At 37.2% G+C, this 22,387-nt stretch overlaps 1 protein-coding gene across 5 annotated transcripts in view; it reads left to right on the top strand.

Moving 5' to 3' along the window:
- IRAG2 (inositol 1,4,5-triphosphate receptor associated 2) overlaps positions 1-22,387 on the top strand; it is a 127,965-nt gene that overhangs the window by 91,566 nt on the left and 14,012 nt on the right. For 3 of the 5 annotated variants that reach the window (XM_077774484.1, XM_077774482.1, XM_077774481.1), the window contains 8 exons: positions 5,853-5,905; positions 5,996-6,060; positions 6,216-6,323; positions 9,980-10,050; positions 13,042-13,099; positions 15,159-15,222; positions 15,303-15,330; positions 15,581-15,721. In XM_077774484.1, coding sequence (XP_077630610.1) covers positions 5,853-5,905; positions 5,996-6,060; positions 6,216-6,323; positions 9,980-10,050; positions 13,042-13,099; positions 15,159-15,222; positions 15,303-15,330; positions 15,581-15,721 — 588 coding nt within the window. Of the gene's footprint in view, positions 1-2,763; positions 2,865-5,852; positions 5,906-5,995; positions 6,061-6,215; positions 6,324-9,979; positions 10,051-13,041; positions 13,100-15,158; positions 15,223-15,302; positions 15,331-15,580; positions 15,722-22,387 lie in introns of those variants that run through there. The other 2 variants (XM_077774485.1, XM_077774480.1) reach the window with 2 other exon arrangements.

The raw sequence follows: 22,387 nt of genomic DNA, 5'->3' as shown, positions 1-22,387 counted from the left end.
TCCCATATTCATAGAAGAAGCTGCATTCTAGCGTCTTTTTCAGAAAGCACAGTTTAAGGTAAAAGTGAAAGTCCGTATTCTTAAGAGGATCAATTTGAGTGAGCAAAAAATAATAAGATTATTATCTCAAAAAGAACATCTCATAGTAAATAATTTGGGGCCCAGCTTAAGACATTTTTGGCAAAAATAGTTACTCTACTGACCCAGAAAATTCATTTATTTGGAATATTGTAGGAAAAAAAAGAAATTATTTCCAACCCTTGCCTTTTAGAGATTCAGACTGAAAAATTTATATCTTGGATTTGCATCAAAACAATGCAGGGGTGGGTTTAGTGGGTGACAAGATAGAGTGGCCATGGGTTGGTAATAGCTGAATCTGCAGAATGGGTACACAAAGCTTACTTATTCTATTCTGTTACTTTTGTCTTTATTTAAAATTTTTCTGGTAGTGATTTAGAATTATAGCCACATCGCATAGGCTTTGGAATCAAGCAGGCCTGGTTAAGACTGGCTCTATTACTTCTTAGCTGTGTAAACTTGGACAGGTGGCTTAACTTCTCTGAATTTGCTTGACACTCTCCTACCTCCCCCCTCCATGAAACAGAGATACTGCTTTTCAGGGTTCTTAGGAGGATTCAAATATACACATACATACATTACATGTATGCATATACATAACAGCAATGGCTACATTCTGGCCTAACCAGTCCATGGAAAGAAACCAAATCCGTCATATTTAAAGAAAAGACAAACCTTAATTCTGTTTCCCCACTTGCTGATGAACAGGAAGGCCTTTCTTCTCCATGGGGTCCATCTCAACATTACCAAGAGCCTCTAGGGGTGTATGCCAATATCTCCTAATGTCCTTCAAGCCTGACCAACTAGTGAGTCCCAGGGCAGGAGACTTCAGCTCCTGAGAGACTTGGGGGAAAGGACGCTGGTTTCAGCACTCACATCTCTGCAGGCATTTTGTTTGTGACCCATACTCCCCACACGCCCTCCATGCTCACCTCTTTGGAGCTCTGTGCCTGATCACCTTAGGGATCTTACTCCCTGGCTGGCAGAGAGAGGATTCTCCTTTCCTGTCTCAGTACTTCAGAGCGAGGTCCTACGATGGTGTTGGGGGGCGGGCTACTTGCGATGGGATTGTTAAAATTACCCTCTCTATGTCAAGGTGCATACAGAGACAAGCCAGCGGGCTGGGAGGGACAGTGGCCAGGAGCGGTCTCCCACTGCCTCCAGTACCATCGCTCCGTCAGTAGGGAGGCCCGGTGGTCTGTTTTGCCTGACTTCCTCAGCTTCTTCCTCACTCGTGGCAGTTTCTCTCCAGGGCCCAGTTGCCTTTCCTTTCAGTCTGTTTTCTTTTCCTTAATCACTTGCTCCCACCATGGAATCTGAAGAGCAACCAAAGTGCCAAATTGGGCATGTACCTAGGTACCTGTGGGTGTTCCCAAATACTCTGAGAATTAAGGAGCTTTGTGAAGATTCTGACAACGAAACTGATTCTCCTCTTTACCTACTTCAGTCTCAGATCTGACCCCACCGAGACACTTTATGATGTATGCAAAGTACCTGGTTCATAGTAAACACTCAGAAAGCAGCTGTGACTGTCACCCAGAATCAGATTTATCAGCAGTGTGAAGCTCAGAAGATACCTTGTTATGAGCATTATGTAATATGTAGAATTGTCAAATCACTATCTTGTCTACCTGAAACTAATATGACATTGTATGTCAACCATACGTCAATTAAAAAAAAGACGACAATACCTTGTTGCAATCAGAGGATATGAAGATAAATTTCTGTTTTTACCTTGGCTGTTAAAAAAAAAAATACGTCTTTGAGGTCTCCATGTTATTACATGTTCTTGTCCAAGATATACTATAACTAGGAGGAGATGATTTATGAGACAAAGGACAGATTCAATTTTGAAATATCTCAGAAGATTTACTGGCCATTGTCTGTCCTGTTCTCTCTGACGCTGTGTGGTGCAGCTTTAATAACCTTGGAGAATAAATAACATTGCCAGTTGCAAAATTGAGACATGTAGAAGTTGGCTGATAACCGTACTATAAATGGACCTTAGGGTGGGTGTGTCCTATAGATCCAAGGGTGTGGTGTCCTTTTAGTTACAAAAAAACAAAAACAAAACAAAAAAACAAAAACTTGTAAGGAAATTTAGTTTTGTTTAGGTTACAGTAGTTGTGATCTTTTGGCATTCGATTTTACATTTTTTGCCTTTTTAGAACATTGAGACCAACACTGAGTCGTGGGCTTTCTTTTTTTTTTTTCCTTCTTTTTAGTTAGGATGAAATAAGTCTATATAGACTCTTTTCAGGGTTTTTCTCATTAATTTATTTGAGTAGCACCGATCATCTAAAATAGATCTAATAGTAAAAATTACATTGGTAACACAAATGTTGTTTAGTGGAAAGGTCTCTGCTCATAAAATGTATATAGAGAGAAACATTTTATCTAAAAGAGCAAAAATAAAATAACCCTGGGAGATTATCTAGGCCTGTTCATTACCCTTACTAATAAATATTAGTAATACTAATATCATTCTTCATATTTTCTATCTAAATATTGAGAGAATCCTGGAGTGTGTGAGTGCATGTCTGCATGCGTGGCCTGCGTTTGCTGACCCAGCCCATGTGAGAATATGTCTCACTTTGTTCCATGAGTACCTGGTCACCCCACCCTACATTAGACGCTTACTGTGAGAAGCAAATGGGCTGGACCATGGATTTTCATGTAAATGTTATGCAGGTTGCTATTTGAATGACTTGCACAGGAAGAACATTCTTCCTGCTCTGTGCTGTCGACATGTGTTAGACTCATTGACTACAGCCAGTCTTCTACATGTAAGTAAATCTGTCATCTGAACTTTCTTTTTCTTGCTTTTTGTCAGTTTCTAAACTTGCCTTGGTTTTAAAATATATCCAGCAGTTTATCTTTTACATGATCTGCCAAGTATTTATAGCTATTTTGTGGGGGTTAGGCTTTCCTGTGGGTCTGGGATGCCGGTTTGAAAAGTGGTGACTTTTGAAGGTGGAAAAAGAAAAAGAGCACAATTTTAGAAAATTTTTGCTGAGTTGTGTCTCATCCCCACTCAATATGCACAGACACCCTGAGGACTTATATTGCCAATTTCATTAACTAGAACTCTAAATTTGAAAAAAACAAAACAAAACAAAACTTTTTTCTAGTTACTCTTGTAAAAAGGGAAAAAATGCTGTTAGATCAACTTTATGAAAATCTTGGCTGAGACATGTTTGTTGTCTATTGGGATGGTTTCTGATCAGTGAGACTAATGAATTGGAAATAATATCTAATTGCTTAGCTTGCAACTGCTCCTGAACAATGTAGTGATTAAAATGTTTTACATAGTAAGGTATTAAAACAGAAGAAGGGCTTACATGGAGCATTACAGCAAATGAGACTCATTTGTAATATAATGGAGGCAAAGTGTATTTTTAGTTTAAATAATAGACATTTTTTAAAGTTTATAAAAATGACGTTTTTCTCATATTGGAAGCCAGATTAATTAAATAGAAAATTACTGCATTCTCTTTCATATCCCTCAAATTCAGGTACAGGTAGCCACAACCATAATAGGTTTAAGAAGCCTTTTTTTCTGACAAAATTGACCTTTGAGTTAGTGCAATATAACCAATTCTCCTTCGCTTCCTCCTGCTAGAATACATATAAGAATAAGTGTTATTTCAAACCATATATAATCAAATTTTTATATGTTATGGGGTTTTAAGTGGGTCTGATTTTTAAATTATTATTAAGGGATGAATCCTTGTTGAATTTTATGAACTATGATACCCAATGAAACTGAAGTTTGCTTAATATTTTACTATTTTTATAGCTTCATTTCTTACTTATATATTGGAATGTAGGTAGATAAGCATGTAACAATTACTAATACAATCTATTAAATACTTTAATGATGGGGTTATCATCATTTACCTGTAGGGTATAAGGTACAATTTCTCTTCAAAATGTAATTCACAGGCACCTGGGTGGCTCAGTCAGTTAAGTGTCTGATTTCAGCTCAGGTCATGATCTCAGTTCTGCTGGTGGGATTGAGCCTCGCATTGGGCTCTGGGCTGACATTGCAGAGCCTAATTGGGATTCTCTCTCCTCTCCCTCTCTCTCTGCCACTCCCCTGCACACGCTCTTGTTCGTTTTCTGTTTCTCTCTCAAAAACAAATAGACATTTAAAAAATGTAATTCGAATATTACCCCACTCTGTTTTGTGCATGTTACTTTCCTCGGTGGAATGCTGCCTATAATTTATGATTTGTTTTAGATATTTGTCTTCCTGACTGGCTTCCAAAGTCCTGTGTGACAAGGACTGTAGTTTTATGTGTCTCCCACCTCTGTCACTGTTCCTGGGACAAAGTGGGCCTTTGATGAAAAGTAGTTGAATTCTATCAAGCTGGAGTCATGAGAGGCTTCAGGCACACATGGTCTGACTCAAAGGCATTTAAAGCAGAGACAAAATGAAATAGAGAAGATTGCCCAACATTGCTATATAAGAGGATTAGGTATAAACTCTTGATCTGCAAGTCTGTGGATATTTCTAAACGTTTGAGGTGAACATTGTAAACATTTATGTTTAATCATCTACCTGTTTAAAACCGTAATTGACAAGTCTGTGCCTCACCAACAGCCTGGGTTAGGGCATCTCATCCGAACTGGGTTTGGAGGCTTACACCACTATTCTGAATACTCATGGGAAATTACTTTATTCACTGGCTTTACTTTCTGTACCTGAAATAAGTAAATATTTTCTTGCTAAAACTCACTTCATAAGGTTGTTGGGAGAATTAGATGATATATAAAAAGGGCTTCTGTAAATTTTGAATGCTGTAATTGTATTGCATAACTACATATTCAGCAAACTCATACTAAACCCTTACCCTTCTGTGACGGTAGTCCATATTATCTGGGGTAGATTCTAAATACTGGGTATGATATACAATATTCTTCCATTGAAACCTGTTGAGTTGTGGCTGTTAATAAATTCTCTGCCTGATTAGAGAATGTGTAAATGTCTTCATCAAATGGTTTCAGTTTTTAATATTTATTTCCTATGTAAACCAAATAATAATGAAAATATACTTATTAGAAAAACGTATTATTAAAGAGTAACCCACATGCCTACCACATTACTTGAGAGTATGTGAACTAATCAACCCTAATGTCCTAAAGTTTCCCCCAAATTAGGAAATCCTGACTGAGATTAAGAAGTTCAAATAAGAATTTCAGACATTTGCCCTGGCAGGCTGGGACCACAGTTTTGTTAAGCTCTTTTTAGTACCAAGTAATAGGTGCTGACGTAAACGTAATCCCTCCGATCTTTGAGAATGGGATTAAGTTTAAAATGTATGATTTTCTAACTAGAAATTAGAAAGCCATTTTTAAATCACCAGGTCAAATGTTTTAGGTTGAATAACATTTCCAAAAATAGAAATATTGTGTTATGCCCACAGAGAATGTTCTGTTTAAAGACAACTTGACTTAAGTTCATGAAATACACTCTATCTGCCCTTTAAGTTTAGAATTTGTTTTGCCCAAGAATTTATCAGGTAGTCTTTAAATATTAGACCTCTAAGTATATTTAAAATTGGATTTTTTTTTTTTTGCAAGTGCAGCATTGAGGAAATATGTACATCAACCTGCCCTATATGATCCCATTTCCATATCCTCTCTAAAAGAGGAAAGTAAATATGAGTTCGTTTAAAACTCTATGAAAATGATTGCTTAAAACAACCTCTCTAGAATGGCAAATGTCAAACTGTTGAATTTGTTTTTTCTCCTTTTTTTTTTTTGTTTAGGAGAATGGTGTTGAACGCTTGTATCCTGAGAGCGCGTCCAGGTTTGCCTGTTTGTATGTGTGAATTCAAATGTGTATGTCGTTAATTTTTAAGGAATACTTTGCACTTGACACTCCAAAATATTTTCTCTACTTGTTTGACAGGGAATATTCTGCATTATCATCTCCTAGACACGCTTCATCCATGGAGAGTACTGTGACTTCAAGTGGTGAGTGAACTTGGAAAAGATATAAAAATAGTGTTAGTTTTATAACTATAAGCTTGATTTCTGTAACCTGCTGAGGTGAGTGCAAATGAAAAGAACATAGGCAAAGAATTTCTTTTTGCATAGTGTTCATGCTGTGAGTTTCTTCCTGTTGATAGATTCTGGGTCAGAAGTTTTGAATATGGCTTCTGGTGACCTTGTCTGTAAATCACTCCGTGAGCAAGAGGAGGATACAAGATCAGCTTCTGCTGTGACGAAGATCACAGGTGAGCTATTGGAATTGAAGTTTTCAAATATAGTTTCCATTTTAAAACAGTAAGCAAACCTGTAAGCCACTGGAGTAACTATCCTCATAGTTCAGTAATAGCTTATTAAAAAAAAAAAGATATAGTCTGGGGAAAAGAAGTCCAAGAGGTGCCATTTTCCCCCCAATTCTGTAGCTAGAGCAAAAAATAGAATATATTTTAATAGGGCTTAAATATTTCCTAATGGCAAAGATTGACTGGATACAACTGGGTCTCCATTGTGGCACAGATGTAGACTCACCTGCTTAGGAAATTCTCTGAATCCCAACTAGAGTCTATTTGGTTAAAAGGAGGGGCCAATTTGTGATGGTCCAGTCGGGAGGCAAAAGAACTATATAATATGTTAGATCGTTTTCTGCTACTTGAGTCTGAAAACAAAATAGTGATTCTCAAGCATTCCTAGTAAACCATCACTGTAGTTACCACTCATGGGAAGCCTTTAGGCTCCTGTTCACACCAAAACACATCGGTCAAAGAAAATTCATTCTATTGTTTGAACTGGACAGTTAAGTTGAGATATAGATGCTAAACTAAAGGAGCTGTAAAATTGTAGAAATGGAATCTATTCCTTATTTAAACTGAAGAATATCTTCAGATATCTCAGACCGAATAAGAGAAATTTTATTTATTTTAATTTTTTATTTAAAAACATTTTTTAGTATTTATTTTTGAGAGAGACAGAGACAGAGCATGAGCAGGAGAGAGACAGAGAGAGATTGAGACACAGAATCGGAAGCAGACTCCAGGCTCTGAACTGTCAACACAGAGCATGATGTGGGGCTCGAACCCAGAACTGTGAGATCATGACCTGAGCCAAAGTTGGACACCCAACCTACTGAGGCACCCAGGCACCCCTCCCCATCCCATCCGCAGAATGAGAGAAATTTTCATTAGAGCTAAACCAGGGTACCATTTTCACTAGTGTAGACAAAGATGCAAAAATTTTATTATAGTCTGTTGGGTAGGCTATGGGGAAAAAAGGGAATCTCCTACATTTCTGTAGGGAATGTAAATCATTGTAATTAATATAGAGGGGAATTTGCTGGTATCAAAATGTTAAATGCACATCTCCTGTGATAAACCAGTTTGGTTTCTGGGAATTTATCCTATAGATCTAAGTACACACATGACTTGTAAAAGTTTCTTTACTGCAGTGGTGTCTATAATAACAAAATATTGAAAACAAGTTAATTATCAAAAGAAGTCTAGTTAATATATATTGGCATCTCCATGTAATGGAATACTAATATACATCCATAAACACATATAAGGAAACTTTCTTAGAAGGATGTCAAAGAACTATTGTCTCTTAAAAAAAAAAACAAATACAAAACATTATGTATTGCATGTAAATTTTTGTGGGGAAAAAGGAGGAGAAGAAGTTTTTATGTATGCATAGACAAAAATTAAAGAACATTGTCTATAGGGATGGAAAGTAGGTTTCTGGCAGGCATGGATGGGAGGGAAAATTTTCACCATAGAATACTGATACTTTTAAATTTATGGACCATACGAATCTATTCTCTGTCTTAAAAGTTAATGAAAACATGGGAAGGCTGGGTGGCTCAGTCCATTGAGTCTCTGACTTTGGCTCAGGTCATGATCTCAAAGGTCATGAGATTGAGCCCCACTTTGGGCTTGCTACTCCCACTGAGTAGCCTGCTTCAGATCTTCTGTCCCCACCGCCCCCCCTCCGTCCTTGCCCTCTTGTATTCTCTCTCTCAAAACTAAAATAAGGATGAGCACTGGGTGTTATATATAGGAGATGAATCACTGTATTCTCCTGAAATCATTATTGCACTATATACTACTTGAATGTAAATAAATAATCATTAAAAAAAATTTTTTTAAGTAATAAAAATAAATAAAAGTTAACAGAAACTTGAAACTTCATTGGGGAAAGATTTTTTTTTCACTTTGTTCTTATTTCTATACAATTTTTAAAAATATAATACATTTTTTATTCCTTTTTTTAAAAAAGAAACACAACCGGGGCGCCTGGGTGGCTTAGTCGGTTAAGCGTCCGACTTTCGCTTAGGTCATGATCTCACGGTTTGTGGGTTTGAGCCCCGCGTCGGGCTCTGTGCTGACTGCCAGCTCGGAGCCTGGAGCCTATTTCAGAGTCTGTATCTCCCTCTCTCTGACCCTCCCCTGCTCACCCTGTCTCTCTCTCTCTCTCCTAGAAATAAATAAAAAATAAAAGAAAAAAAATAAAAGAAACACAACCTGTTTATAGCTGCTGACCTTTGTGCCTGCCTTGAATTAAATTCAAGACAATGGATCATATAAAGAGGAAAATCATTATCAAGAACATTTCAGTACAAATAAAGTACAAAAAAGGGAAATTACAAAAAGAAATGGCATAAGTTAATACTGCCTTCATTTCTTAGTTTGATGACTTTCTTTTTTAGAAAGATACTATATTTTGGAAGAATATCATACTTGGTTATCAACCTTACATATGTAATTTTTAAAAACCTGTTTGTCAAGCTATAAGAAAGCTAGTAAGTGACTGATTATTCATCCTTCCTTCATGCAGTTTCTATAAGTAGACTAGTAATGTGTTTGATTAAAAGGAGCAGCATCCTTAGAAAAGATTTTAAAAACTTATTTGAAGGTCATTTATACAGATATTAATTTCTATTAAGAAGTCTTATAGGGCTATTGTGGAGAGTGCTGCTATGAACATTGGGGTACATGTGCTCCTATGCATCAGCATTTCTGTATCCCTTGGGTAAATTCCTAGCAGTGCTATTGCTGGGTCATAGGGGAGTTCTAGTGTTAGTTTCCTGAGGAACCTCCACACTGTTTTCCAGATGGGCTGTACCAGTTTACATTCCCACCAACAGTGTAGGAGGGTGCCCGTTTCTCCACATGCTCGCCAGCATCTAGAGTTCTCTGATTTGCTCATTTTAGCCACTCTGACTGGTGTGAGGTGGTATCTCAGTGTGGTTTTGATTTGTATTTCCCTGATGAGGAGGGATGCTGAACATCGTTTCATGTGTCTGTTGGCCATCTGGATGTCCTCTTTGGAGAAGTGTCTGTTCATATCTTCTGCCCATTGAAATCTGGCCATGTGTAGCAACATGGATGGACCTTGAGGGTGTTATGCTGAGCGAAATAAGTCAGGCAGAGAAGGACAAATATCATATGTTTGCACGTATAGGAGGATTAGGAGGAACTTGACGGAGGAACAAGGGGGAGAAGAAGGGGGGAAATGGTGGGGGAAAGGGAGAGAGGCAAACCATGAGAGACTCTTGAATGCTGACAAAAACTGAGGACTGATGGATGTGCGGGGAGGGGGGGATGGGCATGGAGGAGGGCACTTGTGGGGATGAGCACTGGGTGTTATGTGGAAACTAATTTGACAATAAACTATTAAAAACAAAAAAACAAAAAACAAAAAAAAGTCTTATAGGGCTAGCTTCCTTGGGAGTCTTAGCTGCTCTAGTCCTGACCTTGAATCAATGGACGCTTTTAAAGCTTTTTAGTATATAATTTGTCTCACGTGTTAAGATCTTCACCACTTACTAGTCTGCTCCTATTGCCACCCTCACTATTTCTTCCTCTTTTACTACACTCGGACAACTCTTCAGTGTGTTCCCTTTCTCACACAGGCAAAAGTCCAGCTCCTGACAATATTGCAATTCAAGGCTCTGTGAGTGCGGACAAAACCACATTAAATCTGGTAAGGAAATATACATGCGTTAACAATAAAAGTAATGATATAGTATGATGGTGGTGCTGTCCATTTAATTTGTAAGATGGTCTTAAAAGCACTGATTTTATCCTTTCAAAATATTAAGTGAATAGAATTTAATCACACCAATGTTTTATTGATGAAGACGTGGTGCCCAAGAGTCCTTGTCCAAGGTCACACAATAGAATTTGGGCTAGGATGTCCTTACTCCACATTGTTTTTTCATTCATTCACTCATTTCTTCATCCAAGGTCTACTGGAAACAAGCTAAATATCTATCAATGGAGGGCTTTTAAGTAAACAAATGAGTTAATAAAGTTAAATAAGACAGTAATATTTATCTTAAAGATATGTTCTAATTAAGAGAACATGTTTTAATTAAGGGAAGAAACCTACAGTTACTCACTAATATATAATTATGTAGTGTGGTTAGTGATATATAAGAAAAATATTTGGGGGAGGAAGCCAGACAGTGTCATGGAGGAAGTACTTTGTGAATGGTATTGAATGCTATCCAGGGACCTGGAAAACTGCTATACAACATTATTTAAATGTTTACAGAAAAAAAGCTAAGTTCCTTTCCTTAAAGAGAAGGTTCACTGCCACCGGTATGAATTGATAATTATCAGAGAGTAACTTGTAGACTATGGATCCAATTCCATGTTTCCTCAAGGGTCTTATATATGTATTAATCCCTCTCTGTATTGTATATATACAGGTGTGTGTGTGTGTGCGTGTGCATGTGCGTGTGCTGTGTTTTCAGTATACGAACATTGTTTTAGTTGGGCCCATTTGGTTTTAATAAACAGAGACTTATGAAAGCTAACTCAAGTTGAGAGATGGTTGTGGCATAGATACATTTGAGGCAATAGGGTAGAAAAAAGCTTTATAGTATTCTAGTCTGAAGGAAGTGGAATGATTGGATATGTGATTTGGAATCATCCTTTGTGGTGTAAAGTATATATAGAGTGTAGTGTTGGCTAGCAAACATGCCAAAAGTGACTTCCCCTTATAAAATAATAGAGGAATATTTGAGTCCTCTAATCTTTCATGGTAGTCTCCTGAGAAAAAGATTTTTTTCTCATTTCAAGACAAGATAGTAATAAACTGAAAAATATGCGTTAGAAAATGTAGTAACGGCGATGGGATGCTGGTTAGGATGCCGTTAATAATTCAGGCAAGGGATGAAGATACTATCAATATGGTGTGGATGGATAAAAGGAGACTAATTTGGGAGAGATTTAAGGGACAGAATTTAGAGTAGTGGTGACTGATAACCAGGGTGGGATGGGGGGTGCATGGGAAAATGTAGATACTCAGGCTTATGGCTTAGCCTACAGGATGAATAGGATTTCATGAGAACAGGGAGGCAGTAAGAAAAGTAGAGTTTGGGGGTAAAGTAAGATTAGTTCAAGTCAAGTTTCAAGCTGATGTGACACATCAATACTTTGAAATATTACATTATATATGTGTATATATATGTGTGTGTGTGTGTATATACATCTATATGTGTGTGTATATATATGAATGGTATTGAATGCTATTCAGGAACGCATATATGTGTGTGTGTGTATACATGTATGTATGTGTATGTATGTATATATGTGTATGTATATGTATGCCTGGATACCTATATTCATCAACTCATTCCTAGAGTTTTTAGGAGTAGACACACATTTGTGAGTTATGAGCAAATAAAACCCAAGCATGTGGATAAAATTTCCCAAGGAGCACACAGAAAGAGCAGGAAGAGCACACAGAAAATAATAATGGACTCTTGATTATTCCATTATCTAAGAAAAGAAGGCAATGACTGAAGAAACTCAGACGGAGATACTGTAGCAAAGGGAGGACATCAGGAGATGAAAACCAAGGAAGGAAACATCTTCATGGAGGAGGGGAACATAGATCATTTTAGACACTGCAATGAGGTCAAGTAAGATAAAGACGGAAGATTTTCCATTGAATTTGGCAATAGAGAGTTCGCTGATAACCAGGAAGGGCGGTTTTCTGGGAGTGTTGGGTGGAGGGACGGATGGGAGCTGACAAACTGGAACTTGCACCTGTGGACAATTCTTCCCGGAAGAAGCATGGTCACAAAGGAGAGGAGGAGGATGCCACAGCTGGGAGAGATTAGGGTGCTGAGGGGGGATTCAGGAAACTGAAGAATATTTAAATGTTGACAAGAATGATCCAGTGCTTTTCCTTTATTACTGCATTTGTTACATTTTGTCAAAGTCTTTGCTTCAATTCTCTAAAACTTCCATGACATGGTATCAGTGGGTCTGCCAAGGAAATTTGCCTTAGACTTTTTACAGAAAATTTCTGAGAATTTTGACTAATTATCATCATAAAAAGGATTTTATACCTATTGTTTTTCTATTAGATTTTCCCAGGCAGTATAGTACAACCCTGCCTATTATTAGGGTAATTCTTGTTGTATAGACATGTTTGTAGGATAGTTGGTCAGTGACCTTAAAATGTATTTATACGGAGTAAAAGCCTTACGTGACACAATCCTAGTTGCTATTTTTGCCACCAGTTCCCCAACAGCCCTTCTGGAAAGCTACATGTGATAGTCCCAGATGACCCCCACCTCTTCATCCATCCAGTCCTACCTCTCCATCAAGCCCCAGCATGTTTCTCGTCTGCAGAGACTTTTCATGCTTCTCTGCCATGCTGTGTCCCACCTATCTTTGTAGAGAACTTATTTATTCACATCTCATTTATTTGGCAATCAGTCCTAGTTTGCCTTGCGGTAGCTTGAATCACTATTCATATATTTCTCTTTTGTACCTCAACGAGATTGGAAAACCCCTTAGAGCTAGTCCTGTTTTCTTCCTAACCCCTAAGTCAGGTATTTAAATACCACAGTGTTTTTGATAGAGCAGGGTTGGGACAAGACAGGAAGTTGGGAAATGATTGGTTATGAAGGATTTCCACTCTATGTACAGCAATAAAATCTCTTTATGATTTTAGGAAGCTAAAGAGGAACCACAAACAATAGATGAGCATAGAAAAGAATGTGCTGCAGGAGGTAAGGAATGTTCTCTCCCAGCCCCCTGTGTGAACTTTTGTTCCTTGCTTGTATTTTAATGGGTGAAATCTTTGAGGAAAGATGTGCCTATAATTCTGCATCTCCAGATAAAATCAGCCAATAAAACTGATTCTTGCTTCAATTTCTATCATGTTTGTAAAGCCCCATTTATGTTACATTAACTATTAAGCCCCAAAGGACTTGTAATAACTTCTACACTATTGTGAACAAAGAACCATACCAATGTTGGTAGTAAATTCTAAGCTCTACTTTGAGATCTTTTTTTATTATCCCATCCAAAAGTAAATAAGACTAAGTATTTAAAGAATACGTGCTACGGGCGCCTGGGTGGCTTAGTCGGTTAAGCGTCCGACTTTCACTTAGGTCATGATCTCATGGTTCGTGGGTTCGAGCCCCGGGTCGGGCTCTGTGCTGACTGCCAGCTCAGGGCCTGGAGCCTGTTTCAGAGTCTGTGACTCCTTCTCTCTCTGACCCTCTCCTGCTCACGCTGTCTCTCTCTCTCTCTCTTTCTCTCTCTCTCTATCCTAGAAATTAAAAAAAAAAACCATTAAAGAATACATGCTAATATGCTTCCCTTCCCATTTCACCTCCATTCGGATAGATTTGAGGCTTTGAAGTCACACAGACTTTTTGCTGGGTCATTCTCTGACTAGCTGATTTGGAAGGATATTTAACCTGTCAATTTCTGCATCTGCAAAACGGAAATGATGAGTAAAACAAACAAAAGAAACAGTCATCTTTATTGAGAATGTATTGCATGCTTAGTACGGGACTAAATTATTCATGTGCATAGTTTTATTTAGTTCCCCCCAATATGTACTCAAGTGAGATAGGTAAATTATAATTCAGTTTCCTAGCCTGTAGACTTTGGATGATACAGTACCTACCACAGGTTTGCTCTGAGGATTGAATAAATTAGGTATAAAGCAGGTGGAAAATGCTTGGCAAAGTTCTCATAGAAACTACTATAGAAAAGTAGGGGCACCTATTTTTGGTTGGTTAAGCATCCAATATTTTTAAAAGTTTTTTTCAATGTTTTATATTTTTTGAGAGAGAAGGCAGAGTACAAGCACTGGATGGGGCAAAGAAAGAGAGACACAGAACCTGAAGCAGGCTCCAGGCTCTGAGCTATCAGCACAGAGCCCAATGCAGGGGACTCAAACCCACGAACTGTGAGATCACAACCTGAGCCCGTCAGACACTTAACCAACTGAGCCACCCATGCATCCCATGCATCTAACTCTTGATCTCAGCTTAGGTCTTGATCTCAGGGTCATGAGTTCAAGCCTTGTACTGGGCTCTGTGCTGGGCATGCCTAAAGTCTACTTAAAAAAAGGAAAGAAAAGAAAAGTAATATCATCCTTACTTTATAGATGTTTTGATGACGTTGTGACTTGTTCCAGGTCACAGAGCTATAAAGGTCAAAGCTGGGACTTAACCCAGCTTTTTTTTCCACCTCTATACTCTTCATAACTAATATATGCTCCTTGGGAATTTGTCATGAAGACTATCATTATATGTAAACAGCTTTGTTCTGGGACTGACGTATAGTAAACTTGTGACGAATGGTTGATACCATGTTTATTGTTGCTGTGATTATTACCATTATGATGATGATGCTATTGTACTACTACTACTACTACTACTACTACTACTACTACTACTACTCTACTACTACCACTACTATTACTTCAATGACTACTGCTGCTGTTAAAGCCTTGATCTAAAGAAGGACCAAAGTACCAGAGGAAGGTATGCATTTAGCCATGGGATCAAGTCAAATAAACATTCGAATGCAAAGAGAGCACTTGGACTCCTCAGGTTTCAGACTATTCACATTGTGACGAGTGAGCCAATGATTTTAATGTCGTGATCCCAATAGCATAATGTAACGTTATCTTATATTTATAAATTGCGTTGTTAGCTGGCTGTTTTTTCAGACATACTTCAATGAAATGCCTACAGTGGAGAGGGACATTTTGATTGTGCCTTCAACCAAGCCTTTATAACCCAATAATATTTTATTGTCTTTTAATAGATGCTGCTGCTTCCTCTCTCCCTGTAACCACTGTGAAATCGGTTAACTTTAAACAAAGTGACAAGTAAGTGTTTCATATTGCATGCTCACATTTTTCGCTTTTCTGTTGAATTATGTTTGAATATTTTTTTTCTTATCCTACAGCACTTCTGCTAATGAGAAGGAGGTAGAGGTGAGTTTTTTCCCTTTAAGTTAAAAAAATGTTTATGACTCCCTTGTCTATAATCACTTCTAACTTTTACACAAGCTATCATACATTTGGTGTCTGGCTAGCTTGGCAGTGACCAAGTGTAGGCCAACGTAGGCCAGCATTATGTTGCTGGGAGAAGAAAGTAATGGCTCCGCACAGTCCAGTACTAAACTGTGAAATATTTCACTACATCCAGTTTTCTCCCCTCACCTTCCCATTATTTTGACAACAGGCTGAATTTCTCAGATTATCCTTGGGATTTAAGTGTGACTGGTTCACCTTGGAGAAAAGAGTGAAGCTTGAAGAAAGATCACGAGACTTGGCAGAGGAAAATTTGAAGAAAGAAATCACTAACTGTTTAAAGCTGTTAGAGGTGAGAATCCTAACACGTGGGGACTAAACATTTGGTCATATTGTTAATACTGTTTTCAAAATTACATAGGAGTTTACTTTATGACTAAAACCAACACCAGGTACCAAGCCCTGCCCGACTCAAGTGTGAATTATAGGAAGTGAGAATTCAGGATCAGGCTAACATAAAGAATTGCTAATAGGATAGTGTAAGCAATAACAGAAATGCCTTTTAAAATCATTGTGGGTCACCAGCCTTCTCTCTAAATGTTCACATAGGTTTCAGGCAGAACAGTCATCATGCAGGAAACAGAGCAATAGGAGATACAATTTTAAGCTTCAAAGAAGAGAATCAAAAGTCTATTTCCATTTAATTAACTGAGAAAAGAATGGTGACTGATTTAAGTCTTGTCAGATGACGGGCGAGCCCTCTGTAGGTAGATAGGTAAAACTCCCAGTTTTCCATTTTGTGAAATCACCATAAATAGAGAGATAGGTTGGAAAATTAAAAGGGTTATTTTTGAAAAAATAAAAATAAGAATTGAGAAACCATATTCTGTTTATTGTATTAAAAAACACATAACATCAAAGTTGCCATATCAACCATTTTAAGTGCACAGTTCAGTGGTGTTACACGTGTCACACTGTCGTAACACAGATCTCCAGAACTCTTCCCTCTGGCACGCTGAAACTCTGTACCCATTAAACAACCCCACTTTCCTCCTCCTCTCAGCCTCTGGCAGCCACCATTTTAGTTTCTGTTTGTATGAATTTGACTACCTAAGATACCTCGTGTAAGCAAAATCATGCAGTGTGTGTTCTTCTTGTAACTGACTTCTTCCACTTAGTGTAATGTTTTCAAACTTTATCCGTGTTTAGCTTGTGACAGGATTTCCTTCCTTTTTAAGGGTGAATAAAATATTGCATTCTATGTATATCCTGCATTTTGTTTGTCCGTTCATTTATTGATAGGCATTTGAGTTGCTTCCATCTTGGCTATTGTGAATATTGCTGCTATGAACATGGGTGTGCAAATATCTGAGACCCTGCTCTCGATTCTTTTAGAATTGTACCCACAGTGGGAATAGGGGTTCCATTTTTAAGTTTTTGAGGAACCATCATGTTGTTTTGCTTAGTGGTCGCACCATTTTATAATCCTACTAATAGCGCATCAGGGTTCCAGTTTGTCCACATGAGGGGCAACATGGTATTTTCTGCTTTTTTGATAGAAGTCATACTCATGGGTGCAAGGTAGTATCTCATTGTGGTTTGCTTTGCATTTCTCTATTTGTATTATTGAGCATCTTTCCATACATCTGTTTGTTGACCATTTGTATACCATCTCTGGAAAAATGTATATTCAAGTCCTTTGGCAATATTGTAATAAAATATGTTTTTTTCCCTATTCCATAGGTTGACTTTTTATTTCCTATTCCACAGGTTGCCTGATTATACACAAAAGTGTTTACTTAATATAGTGGTATTTGTCTATTTTTGCTTTTGTTGCCTGTGCTTTTGGTGTCATAGTCTAGAAATCATTGCCAAATCCAATGTCATGAAGATTCTCCCCTATGTTTTCTTTGAAGTTACACGGTTTTGGGTCTTACATTTAAATCTTCAATACATTTTTAAAGTTTATTTATTTATTTTGATTTGGAGAGAGACAGAGACAGAGAGAAGCGCCCAGATGGGGCAGAGAGAGAGGGAGAGAGAAAGAATTCCAAGCCAGCTCCACATCATCGGCACAGAGCCCAATGTGGGGCTTGAACTCACAAATCATGAGATCATGACCTGAGCCGAAGTTAGACGCTTAACCTACTGAGCCACCCAGGTGCCCCTTTAATCCATTTAATCCATTTTGAAAATGTTTCTCTATTTACTTTGAGAGAGAGAGAGAGAGAGAGAAAGGAAGGGAAGGGAGGGAGGGGAGGAGGAAGGAAGGAAGGAAGGAAAACAGACAGACGTGAGCAAGGGAGAGAGAGAATCCCAAACCCACACTGTTTGCACAGATCCTGATGCAGAGCTCGATCCCACAAACTATGAGATCATGACCTGAGCCAAAATCAAGAGGCTGATGCTTAACCAACTGAGTCACCTAGGTGTCCCTATTTAATGTTTTGAGTTGATTTTTGTATAGAGTGTAAGAGTCCAATTTCACTTTTTTTGGGTATGGATATTAAATGTGGACGTGGATATGGGTATGGATATGGACATTGTTGGTTTGCAAGATCCTCAGCTTCATAGATGTAATTTGAAACTGGTCCTCATATTCACAGTGCAGGGAAAAATTGAAGAAAAAGGCAAGGCTATCCAAGTTGGTAGGTGGCAGGTTTAATAAGCAAAGGAATTTACATATGAGCTTGTCTTTAGTGGCTGCAAATGAGTAGATCTCTGCCTCCACCCGCCAAATCTAGTAAGTCTATATAGAGGCTTTACTGGGTTGTTCAGTATACCCTCCAAATGATCTCAGCACCATATCATTATTTCAAGGCTGTGTTCTGGGGCATCTTCTGAGAGTGGCGAAGCCATATTTCAAGGACAGAAGAGGGAGTGAAGAATCTCTGACTACCTGGGTCCAGCTGATAGGTCAACTGGTGGTCATGTTTTCTTGATGACCTCCACAAAAAGATATCCAATTTTTCCACTGGGTCTTGGCACCCTTGTTATTGTCTGTCTTTATGCCAGTACCATATTGTAGCTTTGTGGTATGTTCTGAAATCAGAAAGAGTCAGTACTCCAACTCACTTCTTTTTCAAAATTGTTTTGGTTATTAGGGGTCCTTTGAGACCCCATATCAGTTTTATGATGAATTTTTATATTTATGCAAAAAAATGCCACTGGGATTTTGATAGGGATTGCATTGAATCTGTAGTTAGATTTCAGTAGAATGGACATGTTAAGAAAATCAAGTCTTCCAATCCATGAACACAGGATGCCTTTATTTTAATTTGTGTCTTCTTTAATTTCAGCAATGTTTGTAGTTTTTAGGGCACAAGTTTTTTTACCTCCTTTGTTAGATTTATTCCTAAGTATTTTATTCTTTATGATGGTATTATAAATGGAATTTTCTTCATTTTCGTTTTGGATTGTTCATCATTAGTGTATATAAATGCAATTGATCTTTCTATGTTGATTTTGTATCCTGCATCTTTGCAAATTTGTTTATTATAACAATCTTTTTGTGAAATTTTTAGGATTTTCTATATATAAAATCATGTCATCTATGAACAGAGATAAATTTGCTTCTTCCTTTCCAGTGTGGATTTTTAACGTGTTACTTGCCTAACCGCTCTGACTAGGACTTCCAGTATTACGTTGTTTAGAAGTGGTAGGGTGTGGACATCCTTGCCTTGTTCCTTATCTTAGAGGAAAACTTTGTTCCTCTCACCAGTGTGTATGATGTTAGGTGTGGGCTTCTTATATATGACCTTTACTATGTTGAAGTAGTTTTTATTCTACTTACAGTTTTTTGAATATTTTTTTATAAGGGTGTTGAATCCTATCAAATGCTTTTCTGCATCAATTTAGATGGTCATATGGGTTTTTATCCTTTAATCGGTTAATGTGGTATATCGTCACACTGGATTGATATTCATATGTTGAACCATCCTTGCTTTAAAGGAATAAATCTCACTTGGTAATGGTTTATAATACTTTTAATGGGCTGTTGAAATTGGTTTGCTAGTATTTTGTGGAGGATTTTAATATCAACATTCATAAGGGCCAGTAGTCTGTAATTTTCTTGTAATCTTTGGCTTTGATATTACAGTAATGGTGGATATCAAAGAACGAGCCTGGAAATGTTTGCTTCTCTTCAGTTTTTTGGAAGAGTTTTAGATTGTTTATTTTTTTTAAAGATTTATGTCTTTTATGAACAGTTTTATTAAACTTTCATTTCCTACAAGGGTCTGTTTGGCTTAAAACAAAACAAAAATAAAATCTCTGATGTAGGGATTAAGACATAAACAAGTTGAACACTCTTGACATGCCCCTACGTTATCTACCTATATGAAAATTTGAATAAATTTGCCATAAAGCCATAATTTGAAAAATAACCAGTGTTTCTAAATATTTTATAGCCTACTACTAAGAACTAAATAAATTCTCATATAGAAATAAATCCTTTGAATTACTAGAGATTTAAATTTTTGTTTAATAAGAAAACATAAAGATTGCACATTGTTTATTGAACCCCTAGCACCTGTCCAAGTCTAAATTAGGCTCTTTACATTCATTATAAAATTTAACACGACCACATGTGGAATAGGTATTGTTATTCCCTTTTTATAGATGAGAAATAGTAACATGTGACAAGCCATTCAAACCCCAATGTGTTTCCATCACCATCTTTCGCTCTTGGCCCTGTCTACCTAAGCGCAGTGATAGTGTTTTCCTAGATTAGCATTCTCTGAATCAGTCATATCATTTGATGCAGCATCAAACCAGAATAAGAAAATAATATGGGGCGCCTGGGTGGCTTAGTCGGTTAAGCGTCCGACTTTCGCTTAGGTCATGATCTCGCGGTTCGTGGGTTCGAGCCCCGCGTCGGGCTCTGTGCTGACTGCCAGCTCAGAGCCTGGAGCCTATTTCGGAGTCTGTATCTCCCTCTCTCTCTGACCCTCCCCTGCTCACGCTGTCTCTCTCTCTCTCTCTCCTAGAAATAAAATAAAAATATTTTTAAAAAAAAAGAAAAAAGAAAAAATAATATTGATTACAAGCGTGGGGTAAAAGCCAACACCATAAATGTGAACAAAAAATATATAAATAGTGAAAAGTGAATTAAACTTGGAGATTCATTTCAATTTAAAAACTACGCAGTGGTGGTATGAACAGAGACGTTTTTACTTATAATACCCGAATAAGCTGATGGCATATTTTATTGTGCTGAAATGTTCTGATTTTTCTTCTGAAGCTGGAAATGCCTATTTACCAGAATGAGAAAAGTACATTTTTAAAAAAAAAAAATAAGTGTACTCTAATCCCCATCATTTGTTTCACCCATACCTCTACCCACCTCCCTTCTGGTAACCATCAGTTTGTTAACAGTTTCTTTTTCTGTTTGTGTTTTCTTTTTCCTTTGCTCATTTGTCTTGTGTCTTAAATTCTACATATGAGTGAGATCATATGGTATTTGTCTTTCTGTGACTGACTTATTTCATTTAGCATTATACTCTCTAGCTCTATCCATGTTGTTGCAAGTAAGATTTCATTTTTTATGGTTGAATAATATTCCATTGAATATATATACGTATATATGTATATATACGTATATATGTATATACACGTATATACACATATATGTATATACACGTATATACATATATATGTATATATATGTATATACGTATATACGTATATATACATATATGTATATATACGTATATATACGTATATACGTATATACGTATATATACATATATATACATATATGTATATATACGTATATACGTATATATGTATATATACGTATATATATGTATATATATATACGTATATATGTATATATATGTATATACATATATATGTGTGTGTGTGTATATATATATATATATATAGCCCATCTTCTTTATCCATTCATCTATCAATGGACACTTGGGCTGCTTTATGGTTCGGCTATTGGAAATCATGCTGCAATAAGCATAGGGGTGCATGAATCCCTTTGAATTACTGTTTTTGTATTTTTGGGATAAAAACCCAGTAGTGTAATTATTAGATTGTAGGAAAGTTCTATTTTTATTTTTTGAGGAACCTCTATACTGTTTCACATAGTGGCTGTAGCAGATTGCATTCCCACCAATAGTGCATAAGGGTTCCTTTTTCTCCACATTCTTGCCAACACTTGTGGAAAAAATGGTTTTAATTCTTCTTTGTATGTTTTGTAGAATTCTCCAATAAAGCCAACCATTATTGGACTTTTCTTTGTTGGGAGATTTTTGATAACTGCTTAAATCTCCATACCAGCTAATGTCCTATTCAAAATTTCTATTTCTTCATGATTCAGTTTTGGTAAACCATATTTTGTTTGGCCAACAACTAACATCTGCTCTTCCCTTCCCAACTGAATGTGCTTCTTTAAACTACAATAGGAAACAGTGTGTCTGACGATGGCCATTACAGTTGGTTAGCAGCTCTCCAGCTGCAACTCACACATTTGTTTCTGTTTCAGAAGTGGCTGACATTTACTTAGCATCTACTTTGTGAAAAGGAATTTGCATATATTACCACTCATGGCCCAGTATTCCTGGAAAGGAATTCCTGTAGTTGTCTCCATCTGGCAGATGAAGAAAGAACAAACAGAAATGTTTACATAATATTTTTAAAATTATAATATAGTCAGTGATGCCTTATAATTTTATTGACACAACTTTTCCTGTTTTAATGATATACAAAATTTGTGGTGTTTTAGATTTGGGAAAGTCTTAGACATTTGCTCATGGAAACACAGCTAGTAAGCAGTGGCTTGTTTCCAAATCTGCTTTCCTCTTAATTGTCTCTATCCCAGTGAAATGGTTGGTCTTCCATCAGGGAAGTCATCATCTTGGATCAAGGGCACAGGTTTGAAAGAAATATTCATAAGGCAGTGAAGGCATACCCATCTAACCAGCCCAATAATGCTTTGTAATGAATTCAAGAGGCTGACAAAAACTGAGGACTGATGGATGTGGGGGGGGGGGGGGGGGGGAGGGGC

The sequence above is a fragment of the Crocuta crocuta genome, unplaced genomic scaffold, assembly GCF_008692635.1.
Source record: "Crocuta crocuta isolate KB4526 unplaced genomic scaffold, BGI_CrCroc_1.0 scaffold176, whole genome shotgun sequence".
Classification (NCBI taxonomy): domain Eukaryota; kingdom Metazoa; phylum Chordata; class Mammalia; order Carnivora; family Hyaenidae; genus Crocuta; species Crocuta crocuta.
This window is presented reverse-complemented; position numbering and strand designations above follow the sequence as displayed.